At 57.5% G+C, this 21,343-nt stretch overlaps 2 protein-coding genes across 4 annotated transcripts; one reads left to right on the plus strand and one right to left on the minus strand.

The window, feature by feature from the left end:
- The first annotated feature begins 220 nt into the window (after window positions 1-220).
- On the plus strand, window positions 221-6,249 carry THA1 (threonine aldolase 1). 3 transcript variants are annotated; one of them, XM_015458993.3, is made up of 8 exons: window positions 221-551; window positions 2,144-2,227; window positions 2,933-3,021; window positions 3,458-3,643; window positions 4,307-4,444; window positions 4,662-4,854; window positions 5,573-5,904; window positions 6,029-6,115. In XM_015458993.3, the coding sequence occupies exons 1-7, from the start codon at window positions 236-238 to the stop codon at window positions 5,857-5,859; spliced, it is 1,293 nt and encodes a 430-aa protein (XP_015314479.1). In that variant the 5' UTR covers window positions 221-235; the 3' UTR covers window positions 5,860-5,904; window positions 6,029-6,115. The 3 variants fall into 3 exon arrangements, with proteins under 3 accessions (XP_015314479.1, XP_005221351.2, XP_005221353.1); XM_005221296.5 differs by lacking the exon at window positions 221-551 and adding an exon at window positions 580-1,120 and having other exon boundaries at window positions 5,800-5,904; window positions 6,026-6,249; XM_005221294.4 differs by having other exon boundaries at window positions 5,573-6,249.
- Window positions 6,250-6,705: 456 nt separating this feature from the next.
- TMEM235 (transmembrane protein 235) lies at window positions 6,706-14,960 on the minus strand. Its single transcript, XM_059878373.1, is given in 9 exon segments — window positions 6,706-6,754; window positions 7,616-7,651; window positions 7,718-7,769; window positions 8,633-8,731; window positions 9,420-9,456; window positions 9,459-9,676; window positions 12,641-12,778; window positions 13,303-13,383; window positions 14,778-14,960. Coding segments are annotated over 9 exon segments (888 nt in total). The 5' UTR covers window positions 14,956-14,960.
- Window positions 14,961-21,343: the final 6,383 nt, after the last annotated feature.

The raw sequence follows: 21,343 nt of genomic DNA on the forward strand, positions 1-21,343 counted from the left end.
ACACTTGTAAAGTGTCTGCGACAGTCCTGGACACACGGTAAAAACGCACATGAGCGTCTGCTCAAGAGAAACTTGCCTGGGCTTTGTTTCTTCACGGGTAAGCGCCAACCCTTCTTCTCCCTCAGCCCAAGTTCGCTCGGAGCCGAACGCGACGAAAGCGGAACTACAACTCCCAGGATGCCTCGGGAGTGCGCTCAGCGTCCGCCGCGACGAAAGCTGAACTACAACTCCCAGCATGCCGCGGGGCCCTCCGGCCAGCCCGGGTCAATCGCGGCCGAAGTCTGGAAAGCCCTGCCACTCCGATCCGGCCGAGGAAGATAGGGGCTGGAGGGCCCGGCACTATCCCGCCATGCTCCGCAGACTGACCCGGGCCGCGACCCCGCGGCAGCGGGTCTTCTGGGCGCGGAGGTCTGGGAGCCTGGCGGGGGTTCCGACGTACGTGGTGGACCTGCGCAGCGACACGGTGACCAAGCCCGGGCCGGCCATGAGGCGCGCCATGGCCGAGGCCGTAGTGGGAGACGACGACTACGGCGAGGACCCCACCGTCCGCGGTGAGCCCGGCGTGCAGGCCGGAGCCGGGGGTCCTCGCGGCGACCCCAGGGCGCTGTCCGTGGTGCTGGCGGGAGCGGAGGCCCGGGGCTCGGGGTGGCAGCTCAGCTGCAGGCCGTGCATTGCGCTCGGTTTCGTTGCAGCTCAGTCTGACCCATCACTCTAGAGCCTGTTAGAAATGCAGAGTCTCGGGTCCCACACCGGACCTCCGGAGCCAGAATCTGCAAGTTAACAGGATCGCCGGGCGATCTGTGTGCTCACTGAAGTGCGGCCCCAAGACACGATGAGAGTGGATGTTATCTCATCTTGCAGAGAAGGGCTTTGAGAAGCTAGGCCAGGTGCTCTAAGTCCCATGTCGAGTAAACGGCAAATCAGGACTCGAACTCAGGTCTTCTCACTCTGGAACCCTTGGCTATTGTCGTGCACCCACCACCTTCCCACATGAAGACAACAGAAAACCCATCTAGAAAGGGTTTCTCCATAGGCTGCTCCTCCAGAGGAGTGAGTTCTAGAAACCTCAAAAGTGTTTTCAAGATGGTTGAAAGTTGCTGTCACCCACTCTGGTTTGAGGGTAGGTGCCATAGTGAGCCATTACTATTGCTGGGGTGTGTATAAACCGTCAGCTGTGCCAGGGGCAAGTCGCGGGGTCATGACTTTAGCCCCGAGGGCCTGGATGTGGGGTCAGGTAATGATGGGGCTGATCAAGCATCCAGCAGACACCCACTGTTGGCCTGGAACTTCAAAGATGTTGACCCACTGCTCATCAGGCAGTCTGACGCATAGACAGTCATCCCCCTGGGTGAGGGAGGTACTGGGGTTAAAGCATCCACAGAGAGTGCCTTGGAGACTAGGGGTGGGTGAGGAGAAACATGGGACTCACAGGAAAGGGGGACTTTGTGGAGGAACCTCTTCAAAGATGAATGAGATGCTCTACCCCTAGTCCCGGGCATGGAAGAGAGTGCTGGCTCACCAGGGCAGAAGCATAGTGGTGAGAAAGGTGTTCAGGATATGGATGGGGAATGTGGCTGGAGCTGGGGTGTAGGACAGCACCCTTGTTCCTGGAGGGGAGGCAGAGGCCAGATCCCATTGGTCTTGAATGTCATGGCAAAGGGAGGGGAGCTTTAAAGCAGGAGCCGGAAGCCCCGCCCCCTTCCAGCCCCCCAGAGTCTCCTTCTGAGGGCTCCTGTCCTTGTGTTCTGGGAGAGGAAGTCAGCAGAGAAACCACAGGGCCCCACCTGCAAGGGACTGATGGGAAAGGAAGTCAGACAGGTGTGAGGTCTGGGTGGGACAGGAGGGTTCAAACCACAGAGTTTCAATGTTGGGGGGGGAGGGGTGGAGAACACAGCCCAGGAGGAGGCGGGGGTGGGGTGGAAGGCGGTCAGAGGGTTGACTGAGGGGCCCCTGAACCCAGATGTGCAGCCACCAAGACCACAGACTGCAGCTGGAAGACGGGCTGGCGTCCCAACTGGCCACTCACCACAGCCTTGGGCAAGATGTCCTTATGCGGACAAGGGGCTCATGGGGTCAGTTAGGAGAGGACTTTGAAAAGTGCCATTGTTAATGGGGCCCCTACCCCCATCCCTTCCCACTTCAGAGCTGCAGGCCACAGCTGCAGAGCTGCTTGGGGTGGAGCGGACCCTGTTCGTGCCCACAAACACCATGGCCAACCTCATCTCTGGTGAGCGCAGAGCGACCTTCACTTGCCCTCCAGGCCATCCTTCCACACTTCTCCCTTTTGTAGAGGGGGCTGTGACAACATCAGTGGCGCTCTGAGCCATCTGGAACCCATAGCCACACCCTTCTCTCACCCCTTCCTGCCTGGGGGTCTTGCCCCCGAACCTCGAACCTCGTGACTTCCCTGCAGGCTGCCACACCTTTGTAAATTGCCTCTTTATCAAGCAGTCTGGTTTCCCAGTTGGTGCCCTCTGTTTCCTCTGGCACCTGACTGATGCTGTGCCCTGGGCTACTGAGCCCTCAAAGGGGAGCACTGTGGCTGGCCTCCTCTTGCAGGAGGTACTCTGCAGGGGGGGCTGCCGAGAATCGGGAGGAGGAACAGAATGTGCAGGGCCCAACGATCCACAGGCCTAGACTTGTGGACTTAGTAGGATGCTTTCCAGCACATGGCAGGAAGGTGTCTTAAAGGGGCGCTCTCTCCTAATTGGCATAAGGCACTTGGGAGCTGCCTGTGGCCCTGAGGGTCAGACTGGCTGAGCTGGGTGGGGATAGATGCGGGGAGGACATGGCCCAGGAGGAGGTGGGGTTCAGAGGGTTGACTGAGGGCCCCTGGACCCGCATGTGCGGCCACCGAGACCACAGGCTGCAGCTGGCAGGTGCAGTCTGCCAACACTTGATGCCAACACTGCCCCCACCCCATCTACCTTAGTGATGTGTCACTGCCGGCGCCGGGGCTCCCAGCTCCTCCTGGGGCACGAATGCCACCTCCATGTCTATGAGCAGGGCGGGGTGGCTCAGGTAAGCACCCAGCACCTCTCACCCTGGGGCCAGCACAGGATGCTCAACACTTGTGGTGGGAACCTGCTTCCCAGGCACCAGGCTGGGACCTGCAGAGGAAGAAATGGCTGGGCCGGTGGCCTCTCTGGGGGAGGCAGGAAGGAGAGCCATTCCCAGATTGACCACGCAGGGGCAGGCTAGGCTCAGTCCTGCAGCTTGTATGCTGGCTGTATGCCTGCTGCCCCCTAGTGGGCGCTCAGTGCACTGGGCGCTCAGGCCGGAGGGATGCCAACCTCTCAGGCAAACATGGTGTCTTCCATCCCCCCTGGCTGGGATGTCTGTGCCCATGGCTACAGCTCAGGTGGAAGCCTCCATGGCCCAGAGCTGGGGAGGAGCAGACAAGACAGGGGTAGGAGGTACTTTTGGACCCCTGGACCTTATCCTCTGCCCCCTGCAGATCGCAGGGGTGCACTCCCACCCCCTCCCAGACCTGCCCCACGGCACCCTGGACCTGGCTGAGCTGGAGAGGCTGGTCACACGGGGCCTTGGGAGCCCCTACCACCCGGTCTGTGAGCTCATTTGCCTGGAGAACACCCACAGCAGCTCGGGGGGCCGGGTCCTCCCCATGGAATACCTACGCCAGGTAGGCCCAGCCCCACTGCTGTGCCCCCAGCACTAGCCAGCTACTGGCTTTCTGTCCCCTGGGTCCCCTCTTGGGGTTTAGTCTCCTCTGAAACATGTCTGTGTGCCCATCAGTGGCCAGAACTGCTCTGGGAGACACGGGTGTGATTCTAGGTGCAGCTGCAAAGGGGATGATGGCCCAGTGTAGAACCCCCCAGGGCCCCAACCTTCCTCCAAAGAGCAGAGACCCACCCTTGGGGGCGAGTCCCCGGGCAGCACCAGCTTGGCCAGGTCTTATGGCCAGCGTGCGAGGCCTGAGCGCTGGCACTCTCCGTGCAATGGCCTGAGGGCCAGCTCGCCCTCACCTGGGAAACAGGGCTGAGGGCTCCCCTCCAATGGGGCTGTGGTGCTGCTTAGACAGGACGAAGCATCCGTGGTCTGGCCTGCAGTGAGCCCGCCATAAACAGGAGATAAAGCCCTTATCGTCGACCCCCTTTCATAGAGGACGGCCCAGGCCCAGACCCAGAGTGACTGCTCGGGTTCCAGATGGCCAAGCTGGTCACCAACCATGCAGACCCTTCGTCCTTCCTCCAGGAGACAAGCCCAGTGACTTTCTAGTGACCTTTTGGAGACCCATCCTCCCCCCAGCTCAGCCCCTCTGACCCCACCTGCGTCTTGCCCGCAGGTGCACTTGCTGGCCCAACGCTATGGGGTCCGCGTCCACCTGGACGGGGCGCGGTTGATGAACGCCGCGGTGGCTCTGGGCGTGCCCCCTGCCTGCATCGTGGAGCACTGCGACTCTGTGTCTCTCTGTTTTTCCAAGGTAGGGAAGCTACAGAAGGGTGGAGGTGCCCACTGCAAGAGGCTGAGCTGTGTCCTGGGGCTGCTGGGCAGGCAGGTGCTCACCCTGGGTCCTCTAACCCTCTCCCCTAATGAGGCCACAGTGTCTGCCCCTCCACATCCCTCTTGCGCCCTCCAGAGCCCTGAGAACAGAGATGCACACCCACGGGTAGGCGGGCAGGACTCCTCTCTTCCTTCAGGGCCTCGGTGCACCAGTGGGGGCCCTGGTTGGGGGACCCAAGGACTTCATTGAAGAAGCCTGGCGCCTCCGGAAAGCCCTGGGTGGAGGGATGCGCCAGGCAGGGGTGCTGGCCGCAGCTGCCCTGGTGGGACTGGCTGACGCCGAGGAGATGCTGCAGAGGGACCACCAGAATGCCCAGAGGTTCGCCAGAGGTACCTGATACCCCGCCACTTCCCTTTGGCCCCAGGGTGGTCCTTGGGGGTTCCCCTGTAGCAGGGCCCAAGTCCCCAGCAGGTGTGCATCCCTCCAACTCAAGTAGGTGAAGGTCAGTCACCAAACCAGGAGGGGTGGGATCCAGGGAACGAGGACTTTACCAGACCACACCCAGTGCAGGGCCTGGACTAGTCGGCACCCAGTAGGGGTCAGTAACTCTCTGCAGGATCCAGCAGAATGTAGCCTTGAACCTAGGTTGAGTCCTCACAACCCCACAATGTCCCCCCTTAAAGATGAGGAAACCGAGAGGTTAATTGATTTGTCTAAAGAAAGCGTTAGTCACTCTGTTGTGTCCAACTCTCTGCGACCCCATGGATTGTAGCCCACCAGGCTCCTCTGTCCATGGAATTCTCTAGGCAAGAATACTGGCGTGGGTTGCCATTCCCTTCTCCAGGGGACCTTCCCAACTCAGAGACTGAACCCAAGTCTCCCACATTGCAGGCAGATTCTTTACCATCTGAGCCACCACTAATGTGTCTAAGGTCACAGCTAAAAAGTAGCAGGGCCAAGTCTGCCCAGGTCAGGACTAAGGCTCCCTCCTTTCTTCCCTCTACAGTTGGGCTGCCCTCTGCCTTTCCTGGGTGACAAGGCCAGGGTGGTAGGGGTAGCCATAGAGTCCTGGGGTTGGGCTCAACTCACCACAGGACTCGGGCCCAGGGCTCCAGGAACTGGCGTCCCCTGTCTGCTCCGTGGATCCCACTGCCGTGGAGACCAACATGGTGATGGTGAGGGTGGACGGGCTGCCGCCGGAGGAGCTGTGCCGGCGCCTGCAGGCCGTGAGCGCGGACGAGGTGGCCCAGACCGGCCGCGTGGTGCGCGTGCTGCTCTTCCCCTGGGCTGAGCGGTCAGTGCGCGCTGTGTGGCACCGGGGCGTCTCTGCGCAGGACACGGAGCTGGCACTGGGAAAGTGGGCGTTCGTGCTGAGGACCCTGCGGACGGGGTGACGGACCCTGTGCCTTGGCTAGGATGGACGGAGGTGACGAGGGCAGGTATCTCCAGCGAGGAGGCGGAAGGAGAGGCAGTAAAATGACACCCCCGTTATCTGCTGGTCTCCTGGGACCCCCTCACCCCTGTGACACATGGGGTGATGCCTTCCCCCTGTTCATTCAGCAGACCCTGCATGCTGCTGTGTCTGGGACGGGGGCCCAAGCGTGCCGGGACAGGTGGGACACCCACCACAGCCCGGGGGGCATGAGAGCATTTCGGGGACCAGCAGGAGGAGGGACGAGAGGACACGGAAAGGGACGCCGGCGTCGGGTGGCCTGGTGGGGGGCTGGGGCTTTACCTTGCAATCGTCTGACCTGTTAAACAATAAATTTACCTTTTAAAACAATAACTATCTTTTTGCTTACAAAATAATGTCATTACAGCACATAATTTTGGACTGGATCTCCTTTCTAGGGACTCGGTGGTTAAGACCACCTTCCTCTGAGTCCCTCTGCTGTCCACCTGAAACCACCACATTGGCTACATGCCAATACAAAATAAAAAGAATATATCTATACCACGCTCCTGCGAGGTTAACCAGAAGAGCTGGACAAAATATACTTTCAAAAACCACCTAAGAATAACCACTATTACTATTTTCTTGCATATTTCATTCTGGATATGTATGTATGTATATATACATTTATATGAAGCTGCATGTGGATTTTTTAAAATAGGGGAGATAGGCCATCACGTCAGTGCTTTAGAAAACCCTTAACAGGAATCGTAGGAGGAGGAATAGCTTTGTGAGGGTAGGGGATACTTCAGTTTAAGAACGTTGTTTCAGTCCCATGCACGAGTAGTTAGAAGCTGCCAGAAGCAGAAGTGTAGGCGTGGCGCTTAGGAGAGGACCTGGACGGGAGGCATGGAGGTGAGTGTGAGCCACAGGCGAAAAGGCATCCATGGTGGGCCAAGGAAGCCTGAAGCTGAGGACCGGCCTTCTTTGCCTCCCTCCCTTATTTTTATTTATTTATTTATTGGCCATAGCGCGTGGCATGTGGGATCTTAGTTCCTTGACCAGGGAAATGAACCCAGGCCCCCTGCCATAGAAGCTTGGAGTCTTAATCACTGGACCATCAGGGAGGTCCCTGCCTCCCTCCTTAGAAGAATCTAGATGTGGCTATACTCTGGGAAATGCAGCATCTGGGACTCCCCAAGGCCCCAGAATCATTCTCCTGTGTGAGAAGGTGACCATAACAGAGAATCCGAAGAAAATCAGCACCTCTAAACCTCTGCAGTGTCCCCTGCCCTGCCCTGCAAATGTGCACTCTGCGTGAGTGAAGTCGCTCGGTCGTGTCTGACTCTTTGCAGCCTCATGGACTGTAGCCTACCAGGCTCCTCTGTCCATGGGATTCTCCAGGCAATAGTCCTGGAGTGGATTGCCATTTCCTTCTCCAGGGGATCTTCCCAACCCAGGGCTCGAACCTGGGTCTCCCGCACTGTAGACAGACGCTTTACTGTCTGAGCCACCGGGGAAGCCGTGCACTGTAATAGTAGTCAACTGAACTGAACTGAACGGTAATCCATCGCTTAGTAACAAATTACTCCCCCACAGCGATAATCCTTTTATTATCATTTGGTTTCTGTGGCCCAGGAATTAGGGAGAGGAGTTCCGGGAGCTTCTCAGGAGGCTGCAGTGGAGACCGGACTAGGGTTCACGGCCAGTGTGAGGCACCCACTGTGGACTTTCACCAGCCCGAGACTGAGGCTCACCTGGGCTGGCGTCTCTGAATCACGGCCAGGTCCGTTCTAGAGAGGGAAGGGGCAAGTGCCCCCCTCCCCCAACCCTAGGGAATTCTGGGATCTGAGGTTCACCCATGTGTGTCTGGTCCACCCAGGGTTAAACCCTCACACTGCTGAGCCCCAGCTGCGGTGAGAGAGGAGGGAGAGGTCAGGGGAGAGCCTCCCAAGCTGAGAGGGCCTGCCCACAGAGCCAGCCCCTGGAACCAACGAGAGGCCCCGGGGGTCCTCCCTGCCTGTGCCGGCCAGAAATGAGAAAGAGCTGACCGAGTCTGCCGAAGACGACTCCGGACGGACGGACACACACAGCATGCACAGGATGTCTCTGGATGGACGGACACACACACAGACCTGGTGACAGGCTTCCCCTGCACTGTTTGGAAGCCATGGGCATGTGTTATCTGAAGTGAATAAAGGTTTAACCGCACACAGAACAAGCTGATTTATTTATGGACACATTGGCACAATGTTAAACGCTAAAACACAGGTAGGAAGGGAAGCCCGCATTGAACACCCCCTTCCCACCCCCGTCCCCGCTCTTTGTCCCTCAGGGGGACTCCCCAGATGGTACCAGCCCCTGATGGTCCTGAGCTTCCTGTAACCACCCTGCCTCCAGCCATAAAGGGAGACTGGGGAAGGGGAAAGACCAAGGTAAGAGAGGCTGCCATGGACCCTCACACATACCTCAGACTCAAGAGGGCCCTGAGCCTGAAACAAACGCTGAGTAGGTCTCCAGGTCCTGCCCAGAGTGGAAGCAGCCTCAGCCTTCACAGACCACGATGACACCCACGTGTCAAGGGCAGGCCACCCACCTTCCTGTCTGTCTGGCCCTTAGAGGCACACTGGGTCTGGGTCTGCCTCCATTCAACAAGCCTGCAGCCAAAACTCCAGGCTCTGGCCTCTGTTGCCCCGGGCAGCCGCCCCACCTGGTAGAGAAGCCCCTCACTCTCCATCCTGGCATGGCTCCCCCACCCCACAGGACTTCCACACCTGCTTGCCCAGGGGCCCACATGGGATCACAGATATCCCTCTGGGAACTATAGATGAGGGTGGGGTCCCGGAGCACCTGCCCCAGGACAAGGAAGAGACCTGAAAACAAGGGGGCGGAGATATGCCCAACCCCCTCTGCCCTCCCTGCACCTGGAAATCCAAGAGGCCCCCCAGTCCTCAGTCTCCTCCCCACCAACAGCTGCCCTGGGGAGGGGTGGGGGGAGGACAGAACATGGCATGGAAGGCCTGGTGAGGGCCTGGCATAGAGTGTTTGACGGATATCGGCTTCTCCCTTGAACTGCCCCCTCCAAGGACTGGGGCAGCTTTTCCGCCTGACGCAGGTCCCTAGGACTGGGGCCAGCTGTGGCCCACCAGGACGGGTGGGGAGGGGCGGGCACAGGCCACAGCCTCGAGAAGCAAGGGGACCCGCTGAACAGCCAAGAGCCTGCAGCGCCCCGCCCCCACTACCACCACAGCCGTCCCTGGTCCCTTTGCTCCCACTTTCTGGGTCTTGCCTTTCTCACCTCTAAGAAGAGGCCAAACCAATTAGTCCCTGAAGGCACAATGGGCAGGGGAGCCCCCCGAACATCAAGCAACAGGAGCCTGGACTCTCAGCTCTACCCTGCACCCCCAACCCTGCACGCACCCTAGGGCCCACTCCCAGCCAGGACTCCAGCCCAGCAGAACAGTCAGAACAGGGCTCCTAGCCTCCTTCCCACGGCCTCTCAGCCTCGGCCACCCCAAACCCCAGGAGGTGCAAAGGGAAATGGAGCCTCTCTCCCCCAACCTGCCTGCCTGGGACTCAGATGACCACAGAGTGGGGGGCGCCCGGCTGCCCGCCCAGGCTGAGGCCTCGGGCCGCTGTGAGCAGGAGGGCGCCGCTGAGTGACTCCGCAGCGCAGGAGCCCCAGGCCAGGGCCAGGGACCAGCCGAAGCTGATGCGGACGTCCTGCATGTGCTGGGGGCCGTACTGGCGGGCCGTCTCCGCAAAGGCCAGCTGTGAGTAGCTGATGTAGATGATGACCCCAGCCAGGGTCAGGGCGCCTGGGGAGGGGGTGCAGAGTGACCACTCAGTGCATCTGCCTGCTGAGGGCACCTGCCCTACCTGGGACCCTGGCACGGTGGTCCTGTAGACATGGCCTGTGCCCACTGGCCTTTGGGAGGATGGAGGTTCCAATTCAGTCCTGAAACCTCAGGACCTTATCCTACAAAAACCCCTTGCAAACAGCACTACCTACACCCCCAATAGGTAGTCCCTACTCACATAAATGCCCCCGAATACACAGCCCCCTCCAATCGCCCCTGGAGTTATATACACACACACACACAGCCAGTGGCCTCTACTGGCAGCCGGGAAGCGTGGGAAGCTCTGGGGCTCTGGCCAGACATCCTGAGCCAGGCCCCTGACCTGCACCTCTGGCCCCCTCCTCCTTGCAGTTCCCCTCCCCACTTCACTGGCCCACAGCCTCCCCTCCTGACCATTGCTCAGTCCCTCTTCCAGAGGCCCTGTCCCCTTTCCAGGTCTGAGTTTCAGGCCCTTCCTACAGATCCCATGACCCCGGTCTGTCCCCAAGCGAGGACACCCTCCTCCCTCCCACCCTGCATCTCTGCAGGGAGAAGACTGGCTTGCACCTAGTGCGTGGTGACCCTGGAGGGCCAGGGCAAGCAAAGAGCCGGGCACTGGGACATTTGCCTGTCCACCCAGGTTCGGGGGGACCAGCCCAGAGAGCCGCCCTCTGTCCCACCGCTGCAGGCTGATGTCAAGGCCTGCCCTTGGTGCCAGCTGCAGGGAATGTAGGTGGGGTCCTGGGACCTCCAAAGGCACATCCTGGGTGCATGGTGCTCCCTCTGGACACTGCCCAGTTAAGGCCCGAGGCAGACCTTCGGGGCTAGGTCTGCATCTCACTGGGACCCAGAGAAGGGGCAGACCCTGGGCTCCCCACACTGCCTGCCCCTTACTCAGGTCCTCTGGGATTCCTCACTTGACCAAAGATGGGAAGGACGGACTGGCCTCCACCAGCCTAGGGCTGTGGGAAGCTGTGAAGCCAAATCAACTGCAGGGCTTTGGGACTGGGGTCAGTGCCCAGCTGGGGTGGGGACGCTGAACACATCTCTCAGGCTTCTTCAGGGAACTCTGTGCAGCTGAGGCCCCAGAAACAGAAGTTCTGTCTCAGCCTACAGCAGTCAGAGCTCCCAGCCAAGTTCCCCTGTCCCACCCCCACCACCCCCACCCAGGCTGCCCCACCAGCTGAGCACGCCTCTTCAAGCTGCCAGCTACTTCCGTCCAGCCTGGCTCTGGGCAGGACCCGCTGCTCTGCCAGAGTAAGCTCCCAAGCTGGACCCCGACCTGGAACACCTGACTCTTCCTGGGGACTGAGGCGCCCAGGTCTGCCTCCTGCCAGACTGCTCTGAACCTCAGACTTCCTGGGATGACTCAGGCCTCTCCCCTGGCTGGCTCTGGAGCCTTGAGCTGGGTGATGGCCATGGGACTCATCACCCCAGGCTCCATGTGCCCCCAGGCCCCTAGCTCAGGGCCCAGCCAGCGGCGACCTAGAACCCTCCATGTCCCTCCCTCTTCTGCAGTGACAATGGGGGGGATTGGGGTGATCTGGCCTCATGAAGGTCCCCTTGGTGTGACAGTCCTGACTCCGAGCCCCCAAAGCTGGGGCCCTCGCCCCACTGCAGCCCCCCAGGCAGGCTCCTGACAGTGACACCAGGGGATCTGTTTCAACCAGGAGCCTGCCATGCAAGGAAAGCAGAGGTGCGGCCAGTCCAGCCCCAGCGCAGGGGAGCAGACGGGGTGGTCCTGGAACCCGGCCCACTGCCTGCCCTCCCTGGAGCAGGGGAGTGGCCCTGGCGCTGCCTCCAGGCTCTCCCTCTGCCTGCTGGCCCGGTGCCTTGGGTCCAAGGGCAATGCTGAGGATTCCTGTCACCGCCAGGTTTCCTGGTTACAATCCCACCCAATTACTCCTCTCAGTAGCTTCCCAAGGTCCTCTTAATTGGATTTTGGACACACACAGTCTCTGGGGTCAGGCTAGGGCCGATGTTTTGATTCTTCCTGTTCTCATTCTCTGAACCACACACCTAGGCGGCTCGGCCCCCTGGCAGATGGCACCTACTCCCTCCTGACCAAGCCTCCCAAAGGGCCCAGCAGCCCCTGGGGAGGAAGCAGGCCTGCCCAGGAGGGAGCCCTGGCCAGTGTGGTCTGGTCCTCCTGCCGCAGCCCTGGCAGGAGAGCCAGCCCAGGATGCCAGTCTCGGCTCAGGCCTTGGCCCTGGACAGGAGGGGCTACTGAGGACTGACCCGAGGAGCCTCCAGCCCACGGTCAATGACGGCCAGCCTTGGGCAGCTGGGGACAGCAGGTGGCTGGCTGGGACAGATGGCCCTGAAAGGCAGCGATGAGGATCTCAGGACCAGCTTCCTGCTGAGCTCGGGGAATCCCCAGACATCTCAGCAGGAAGCTGTGACCCGAGGGCCTGCGTCTGCCACTGCATCCCTGAGGGAGGGCTGGGCCCAGTGCCTGCAGGCTACATGAATGTCAGTGATTGCGCTGTTACTAGTCAAAGTCTGGACCTGGCTCGGTTGGGGGTCACTGCCAAGGAATCCAAGCCCCTGTGTCACCCTGTCTTAATGCTCAGCCCTGCCTGGCTGATGCCAAACCCCTACCCGTGTTGCCCCCTCCCCGGGACGGTCTTGGAAGGAAAGGGGAATGGATGGGGGCTGGTCCCACCCCCCTCATGCAGGTCCAGCAGGGTACGTCCTGGGCTCACCTCAGAGATCCTTGTGCCTCCTGCTCCCGGCAGCTCAACTCAGGGCTCCTGACCCCCGTCCCTGGCTCTGGCCCCAGCATCCCTGCCCCTCCAAAGGCCCCAGTGCCACCCAGGGCACCTCACCTGCTGCAGCTCAATCCCCAGGGTAGGCCTAGGCTCAGAGCAGCCAGGGGTTGGGGCAGTGAGACAGGCAACACCCCACTCCCAGGACCTGCAGCCCCACAGCCCCCCGACTCACCCCCCAGCAAGAAGTAGCAGCCAGTGAAGAGCAGCAGACGGATGCTCTGGGCCAGGGAGCTGAGGAGGCCACAGATCCAGCCACACACAATGAGGACGAGGCTCACAGGCAGGACCACCAAGACGGCTCGGTGCAGCGCTGCCAGGAGAGGGGGCTCAGGGAACAGGCAGGGAACCAGACCGGGCCCCCAAGGGAGGTTCAGCAGAGCACTTCAGAGCCCTGTGTGCCTGGATGTCCTCCTTCGTAGGACACGTGGGACTGTTCTGGCCCTGGCCGGAGGAGGAGCTGGGCCATCTTATTCCCTGTGATGTCTCCATGGTAACCACCCGACCCTCCCTGGCACAGGGGCAGCAGACACATGCCCCTCAACTCACCAGGTGGGAGATGCCCACTGAGTAGACCCATTTGGGAACATAAAAGAGAATCCAGAAGATGCGCAGGGAGGGCGAGACAGGCTGGGGGTCCAGCATCTGTGGTTATAAGCTAACAGCAGAGCCTGGGGGGGCCAAGGCCAGTCAGGAGAAGTTCTCAAGCAACTATGGAAATGTCCTCTGGGCAACACAGGGTCTATCTGGAAGCAGTTCTGTGGGTCTAGGAGGAGGGATTCTGAGCCTTGCCTGGAGGTCAAGGAAGGAGGGCGTGACTCCCACCCCAGCACTCACAGATGAGGTGCTGCACCGAAGTAGAGGCGTCCAGGCTCTCACTGGCAAAAGGGTCGATCAGGGGGATGCAGCTGTTGTGCCCTAAAAAGTGGAAAGAACGCACAGCCTGATGGGCTGGATATTGCTGGGTATACCCCACCCCCCGTGCTTCTCAGAGATGGGTGGGCTGCCGACTCTCACCACCCTCCACCGGGCCAAGGGCCCTCAGTTTCTCCCCTGGAACTCAGAGTTGGGGCTCAAATGGGTTTGGAGGGCTCAAGACCTTTCATTTTGCTTATATGATGTGCAAATAATATCTACATGGAGGCCTGTAGAAAAATATCAAACACTGCAAAGAGAATGCCCTCAGGCCCCCCTTGGGCCTGCTCACACATGGAGGCCAGGCTATGCCTGCATGAGAAAGGGGCATGCAATATGGGCTTTCCGGCTCTCGCACACTAGGGCGCACACACATGCACAAGTCGGAAACGCCTGGAGCCTTAGGCTGTCTGTGGGGCGGTGGAATCAACTGCGCTCTCCTTCCTCCCCGGTAGCTCTGAGGAAGGCTCTGTCTCTCTCTCTCACACACACACGTTTACACATGCTCCCACACATCCCTGCCACCCTGGGCATGTCCTGCGCAGGGGAAGCCCCCAGGCTGGTCCCAGCTTGGTGAGGCCCCCAGCTGAGGAGCGTGTGGAAGCCCACCCCTCCCGAAACGGGACAGAGCCCTTGCCTCTCTGCATTCAGGTCTGAAGCCATGTGGCGCTCCTGTTTTCTTCCCTGTGCCAGGCCGGGGGGTGTGGGGAACAGGGGCCCCGCGCCACAGCCCTGGCTGAGCCTGACAGGGAGCAGGGACCAGACTGAGCCCTGGACGGAAATGAAGACACAACTCCAGGTCACTGGGATGAGGAACCCTGGTCTTGCCAGGGCCCCAGCTCCCCACACTCGGGCCTCCCCCTGACACACGGGCTCCTACCTCAGCCCAGGGACCCTGCAGATGAGTGACAAGCACAGCGCTGAGCGCCCCTGGGTGCCAGGCCTGCCCGTGCCTCCCCCGGCCCCATTCCTCCCACCCCGACTCCCGCATCTCCAGAGGCCTCATTTTCTCCCCTTCTGACCAACGAGGCTGAGGGACAAGGTCCCAGGTCACCCCTCGATGTCCTGCCACCTGCCAAGTGACGTGCCATCGCTTGGAACACAAGACCAGTCCCCAAAGGGTGAGGGCACGGGACTGTGGAGGAAGCCTGCTCTGGAAAGTTCTTGGGGTCCTTCTGGGGCCACCCTGGGCCCCTCCTTTTCACTTCCTATCCTTGGACTGTGGGAGTTGAGCCCTCCTCCAGCCAGACTGTCAGGGAGAGAGTTGGGGGGAAGGGGTATGTACCCTTGAGGGCAGACAGGCGGGGGAGGGGTTGTCTTCTCAGCGCTGCTCTGGGGAGGGGTGCGGCCCCCTAAGTCTGAGGGGAAGGGTTGTATGGGGGAGGGACAGCCGGTACCTTCGCAGATGCGCCAGAGCCCCGAGTGGGAGGAGAGCTGCCCGTGGCCGCTGTGGTTGCCGGCGTCCGCCACCTCCAGGAGGTACCAGTAGTCGCTGGCCACGGCGGCCGCCAGCAGCGCAAAGCTGAGCAGCGCGCCCAAGGCAGCAGCCAGGAGCAGTGCACCCAGCCGCGACATGCGGTCAGGATACCAGGACCAGAGCCCAGCGGAGTGGGATGTAGGAGAGCCAAGGGAGCCAGGAGGTGAGGGGCAGCTGGGGGCTGGGGTGTGGGGGCAGCGCAGGAAGCCGGGACTTAGGGACTGGAGAGACCCGAGAGAGTCTCAAGAGAGGGGGTTCAGGGATCCTGAGGGAGTAGGTCTACCGAAGGGGCACGGGGTGTGGTGGGGGTGGGCGGGGGTTTGGGGAGCGGGGCCGGGGAGGGGCCCGGGAATGGGGAGCAGGAGCAGCAGGTGCGCTCTTCCGGGTATGGTGCCCCTCGGGTGCACAAGTAACTCCCACCTGTCTGTGATCGCCAAGCTACCTCCCAGGGGAAGGAGGAGGAAGCAGGGCTGGTGCAGCGCTGTGTTCAAATCCCAGCGTCCCTGGCTGCGGGTCCCTGGGCAAAAGCCTTAATTTCTCTAAACCTCGGCTTCTTCAGCTCCTAAATAGCCAAGCTGAGGCGGGAGGGTGGGGCCAGAAAAGCCCTGGTGGAGACTCAGCAGGAAGCTTGAATGGTGGGAGGCAGCTCCCCCCTCAACCTCCAGCCCTTACACTGGAGCACTTGGCTGCTGGTTGGCCCAGCTGTGTGGGTCTTAATCAGTCTCCAGGATCAACCACCAGAGGTTCCTGATAAAGCGGGTGGGCTTGTGAGGGGCTACAGAAGGGAGCCTGGCTTCCTATTAGTTGCAATTACTAATGCCCTGGGAGGCTAGCCTCTGCCTGTCCATCACTCGCTCACAACCTTTAGCAAAGCTTCTCCGAGGACAGGGGCAGGTGCTGGTGGGGCAGGAGGCAGAGGAGCCACAAAGGGGCCCCACTGGCAGCGGGAGGGCTGTCACGGTGAGGCTGTTGGGAGTTTAGTTTTGGGCGATGGGAGGTCCTCCACTCCAGGTCCCTGGACTCTCCACTGCTGCCCCTTCCACCAGTGCAGGGCAAAGATGGGGTCAGAGGTCTCACTGAGGGTGCTCCTTCTCAGACCACCGGCAGCTTCTCCACTTAGGGTCATGCCAGGGCTCTCATTTCCAAGTGTTTGCTTACTTTGGCCCCCTTTTCTCTAGGTTTGAGCAATATCATCAGGAAGTAGAAGTAGTCCCAACAAACTTATTGAAATAATCCTTCAGGGGGCATTCAGACACAGTGGCTAGAATTGTCCGGTATCCTGCCAGCCACGCATCTTTCTCACACCACACTCAAGACTGGGTTGGGGCACATGGTGGGGATAGGGTGGGGTAATCCTGGCTGTGGCAGTTTCTGTACCCTCTTACCTGACAGCCCTCCCCCAACCCCCGCCCTGGAAATTGGGTGCCAGCCAGAGGCCCTCCTCTCTCAGGGGGCATTGGGCCTGGAGGGTAAAAGAATCCAGCAGGCAGACAGAGAAAAGCAGGTGCTTGGGAGCAGCAGCAGTCTACAAAATTGGGGATGGGGGGAGGGACTGGGGGAGCAGGGGAGAGTGGGGGTGGAGCTGGGAAAGAAGGTAATGACCCAAACGTGACAAAGAGGGACGCCACTTCTGTGCGTTTAAGCTACGATTGAGAGATGGCGTTTTGTTGTTGTTCTTCTGAATATTTACCTGGCTGCATCAGGCCTCAGTTGTGGCCCGTGGAATCCTCCTCAGTCACATGGACTCTCAGGCTGTCGTTGCTGTCCACTGGCTGCAGACCACACCGGCTTCAGTACTGCAGGCATAGTTGCTCTGCAGCATGTAGGATCTTATTAGTTTTCTGACCAGGGATCAAATCCACGTCCCCTGCATTGCAAGGCAAGTCCTGAGAGACAGTGTTTATTTTAGGGAGAACTAGAGGAACCCTGTGGCTGCACACTCCACACACTTCCTCCCCGCCTTTCGCCTGAGCTTGTTTGAAAAGGTCTCGTTTGCATCCCCTGTCAAGGCGTGTTGAATGCTGTTTGAGGCCACTGTACCTCCAGAGCCCGCCTCTCCATAGAGGAACAGACATGTATCCCATTCCTGTTGCAGTATAGATGGCCAGGTGAGCAGTCTACACCCCATCGCTTCAAAGCTTTGGTTCAGGGTTTCAACCCCAGATGTGCCAGTGACTGATTGGACTGTCTCCAGACAATTGGTATCAGTCCTTGAGGGGCTACTCTGATGAATTCCGCCAGTCTACTTCCCTTGAAATGGACTCAAATTATACCCTAGCCCAGTTCTGAAAAGGCACCTCTTAGAATGATCCATTATTTTTCATTATTCATCCTCCTTTCATCAACTTGCAACCCCGAACTTGTGAGCACCAAGCCTGTCACCAGGCTGCTGAGGCCTCTTCAAAGCCAGCATCGACCACTTCCACTGAAATCAGGGGCATATGAGAACTTTAATGGAAGAAATCCCAATTATGTGTGACAGAGCAACAGGGCTGCAGCCAAGCCTCTTCTTGCTCTTAATATTTTTTTTTATTTGGCTGTGCCAGGTTTTAGTTGCCACAAGAGGGATCTTCTATCGTCTTTGCAGCATGTGGGACTTTTTAGCTATAGCATGCAGGATCTGGGATGCAGATGTTCCAGAAAAAACATCTATTTCTGATTTATTGACTATGCCAAAGCCTTTGACTGTGTGGATCACAATAAACTGTGGAAAATTCTGAAAGAGATGGGAATATCAGACCACCTGACCTGCCTCTTGAGAAATTTGTATACAGGTCAGGAAGCAACAGTTAGAACAGGACATGGAACTACAGACTGGTTCCAAATAGGAAAAGGAGTATGTCAAGGCTGTATATTGTCACCCTGCTTATTTAACTTCTATGCAGAGTACATCATGAGAAATGCTGGACCGGAAGAAACACAAGCTGGAATCAAGATTGCCGGGAGAAATATCAATAACCTCAGATATGTAGATGACACCACCCTTATGGCAGAAAGTGAAGAGGAACTCAAAAGCCTCTTGATGAAAGAGGAGAGTGAAAAAGTTGGCTTAAAGCTCAACATTCAGAAAATGAAGATCATGGCATTTGGTCCCATCACTTTATGGGAAATAGATGGGGAAACAGTGGAAACAGTGTCAGACTTTTATTTTTTGGGGCTCCAAAATCACTGCAGATGGTGACCGCAGCCATAAAATTAAAAGACGCTTACTCCTTGGAAGGAAGGTTATGACCAACCTAGATAGCGTATTCAAAAGCAGAGACATTACTTTGCCAAAAAAGGTCCGTCTAGTCAAGGCTATGGTTTTTCCTGTGGTCATGTATGGATGTGAGAGTTGGACTGTGAAGAAGGCTGAGCACCGAAGAATTGATACTTTTGAACTGTAGTGTTGGAGAATACTCTTGAGAGTCCCTTGGACTGCAAGGAGATCCAACCAGTCCATTCTGAAGGAGATCAGCTCTGGGATTTCTTTGGAAGGAATGATGCTGAAGCTGAAACTCCAGTACTTTGGCCACCTCATGCGAAGAGTTGACTCATTGGAAAAGACTCTGATGCTGGGAGGGATTGGGGACAGGAGGAGAAGGGGACGACAGAGGATGAGATGGCTGCTGACTCGATGGACGTGAGTCTGGGTGAACTCCGGGAGTTGGTGATGGACAGGGAAGCCTGGCGTGCTGTGATTCATGGGGTCGAAATGAGTCGACACGACTGAGTGACTGAACTGAACTGCAGGATCTGGTTGTCTGACCAGGGATCAAACCCGGGGTCCCTGTGCATGGGGAGCACGGAGTCTTAGCCACTGGACCACCAGGGACGTCTCCAGGCCTCTTTAAATTTACACTGAACTGACTTACAGTGGCTGAAAGAACAGGATGCCTGAGACCAGGGATGAACTTCCTGCTCCAGGGTGATGATGCCATAAATAGCTTCCAGCAATGGACTGGGAAGCAGCTGAAACCAGTGGTGAAATTACTCTCAGAGTAGCTCAGCATCAGCTACACTACAACTAATCTCACTGCATTTGGCAAACATCCTCCAACAGAAAATGAACCTCCCTAAATCGTCCTTCCCTACACGTCAACTCCCCAACTCAGCATGCATTATGAAGTGAATTCATCCTGGGAGGCTCTCAAGACACCGTTCTAGTCAAAGTCAACCCTTCTAAAGGGCTCTCAAATGACTGGGGTCACAGCTGGGTAGCGCTGACACGCAGGTTGGGAGCCACGTGACTGGCCACTCTCGTCTCCCAGGACTCACAGGCCTAAGAAGGGCTTATTATGGTCACCTTGGATGCACAAGCATCTGTCCAGTGACTGACTAAGAGTAAACGGGAGGAAGCCACCACTTCCCCTCATCACAGAATGCACTTGCTGTCCCCAGAATGGACACTCCCATCCTTCACAGGGCACATCTGTTCCTTCCTTATCCATCTGGCAGCCTCGTCCTCATTCCTGGACAAGCAGAATGCTCCCAGAGTTCCTTGTCTTCTTCTTGCTGCTCCCTTGGGTGCACTCATATGGATACTAGGTGGCCTGTCTTCCCACCATTCAGAGAACAAGGAGCTTGTGAGCTCCCTGGACACAGCACCCGGAAAACTAAGTACTCAAGCAAATGGATGGATAAATGTCACCACCCTGGGCCTCAAGTGGAGTCGCCACAGAAACCTAGGTCCCAGTTTGGTCCCAGTCAGCTGAAAATTGGCTGAAATGCTGGAAGCTGAGCCAGTGCAGAGGAAACCTACAGCTCAGTTGACTGACTCTGCTTTAAGGCCAGACTCACCCAGGGCGAGACAGGAACTCCCCTGCAATGGAAAGCCTGGCTCAGAGCGTGCTGGGTTGCACGGCTCACCTCTCAGCTCAGACCCTAGGTGCTGGAAGCAAGTCCAGACATTTTACCAGTTACAATTGGGAAATCTAGGTGAAGAGTACACAGAACCTGTTTTAGCTTTACAACTTCCTGTGAACCTTAGTTCAAAATAACAAGCTAAAGTCTGGTACAGTGAGGATCAATGCAATACTCCAGAGAAAGGTATCAGTTCATATATGTACTGAGAACCTTTAAAACAAAGTTGTCTGAAAAAAGGAATGGGGATGGTTTACTGCACTAGCCCCCTGGGGCCAGGCTGTTGCCCATAGCCCCAGCCCCCAAGGCTGGGCAGTGTCACTAGTGAGTGAGGGGCCAGCTCTGGGGTCAGACTGCCTGGATTCAAACCCAACCTGAATGCTTTCTTACTTACATGATCTTGGACAAGCTATTTCATCTATTTATAAATCTCCACTTTTGCATCCAAAAAATGTAGTTAAGATCCCAATAGACTTCACTGGCAATTGTTGACTTTTTTTTAAGTGAGTACAACCTGCAAATGGTCCACATCCCAAAGGAGTGCCAACTTGCAGGTAATGGCTGGCTGGTGCTCCATCTTTCATAGCACTGAGGATGGAGGATCCCAATTCCCCAGGCTGTCCACTGGCTCTGATCTCGCCATACCTGACAGCTCTCACCACCAGTTACAACCCTTCCAGACTCGCACTGACTTGGAAGAATCAGAGAGGCAGACACATATTTGAGAAAGTTGAGGCTGTTGCCCTTAGTAAGGGCCTAAAGCTTCATTAATGGATGTCTGGTAAACTTTCCGGACATTGGCAGCCATTAAAGCCCAGTGATATGTTTTTTTTAAGAATATAAGTTTCTAGAAGAGGAAATCTGTAAGATGGTCTGAGGGGTCAGTGCCAGCTTAGCCTTGCCCCACAGCACAACCTGACAACACAAACTGCAGCATTACCCATCGTGCAAAAGAAAGAGCAAAAACATTTTCTCAGCTTCTATGCAATGCCAGTTTGTAAGGATCAGTTACTATTCATTTAAAGATTGGCACAAATATAAAAAATAAGTGGCTGAGATGAATATAAAGGCTGAAATGCTTTTTTTCCCCATAACAAAAACCACTGCAATATTTTCCAAACTTGGAGGAAAAACTTCAATTTACTGAGATATGGCAGAAAACATGTCTGAGGTGTGTTTTTCACAGCTGGTTCACACATGCAATGAGTCCAGATGACACAAATGGCTCTTGTCTCAAGTGGCTCTTGCAGGAGCCCAAGGCTGGCTCTGTCACTCTGCAAGGACATCCCTCCCCAAGCACTGGGGCGGGATTGATCAATTGGCAAGCTAAGGGACTGCCACGAAAAGCCAAAAATATTTAAGAAACCCAGTAGGGTCTGCAGTGTTTGAAATGAAGTAGTTTTTATTCTTCAGCAACTACCCAGATGACCCCCAGAGGTTCCAACAGGACAGTAACAATCCACCCTGCAGCTTTACTTCATGAAGGATGGTGAAATAAAATCTATCATCTGAAGATCAGGCCTCAGCCCTGTGTGAGCCGGCCTCGGGGAGGAGAGGAGGGGACTGCTGCGGAGGTGATGCTGTGAACATGGCGCAGATGTAGAGCAAGGGAGACACAGCCAATCAGGGCTGACAGACCATCTG

The sequence above is a fragment of the Bos taurus genome, chromosome 19 (genome assembly GCF_002263795.3).
Source record: "Bos taurus isolate L1 Dominette 01449 registration number 42190680 breed Hereford chromosome 19, ARS-UCD2.0, whole genome shotgun sequence".
Taxonomy (NCBI): domain Eukaryota; kingdom Metazoa; phylum Chordata; class Mammalia; order Artiodactyla; family Bovidae; genus Bos; species Bos taurus.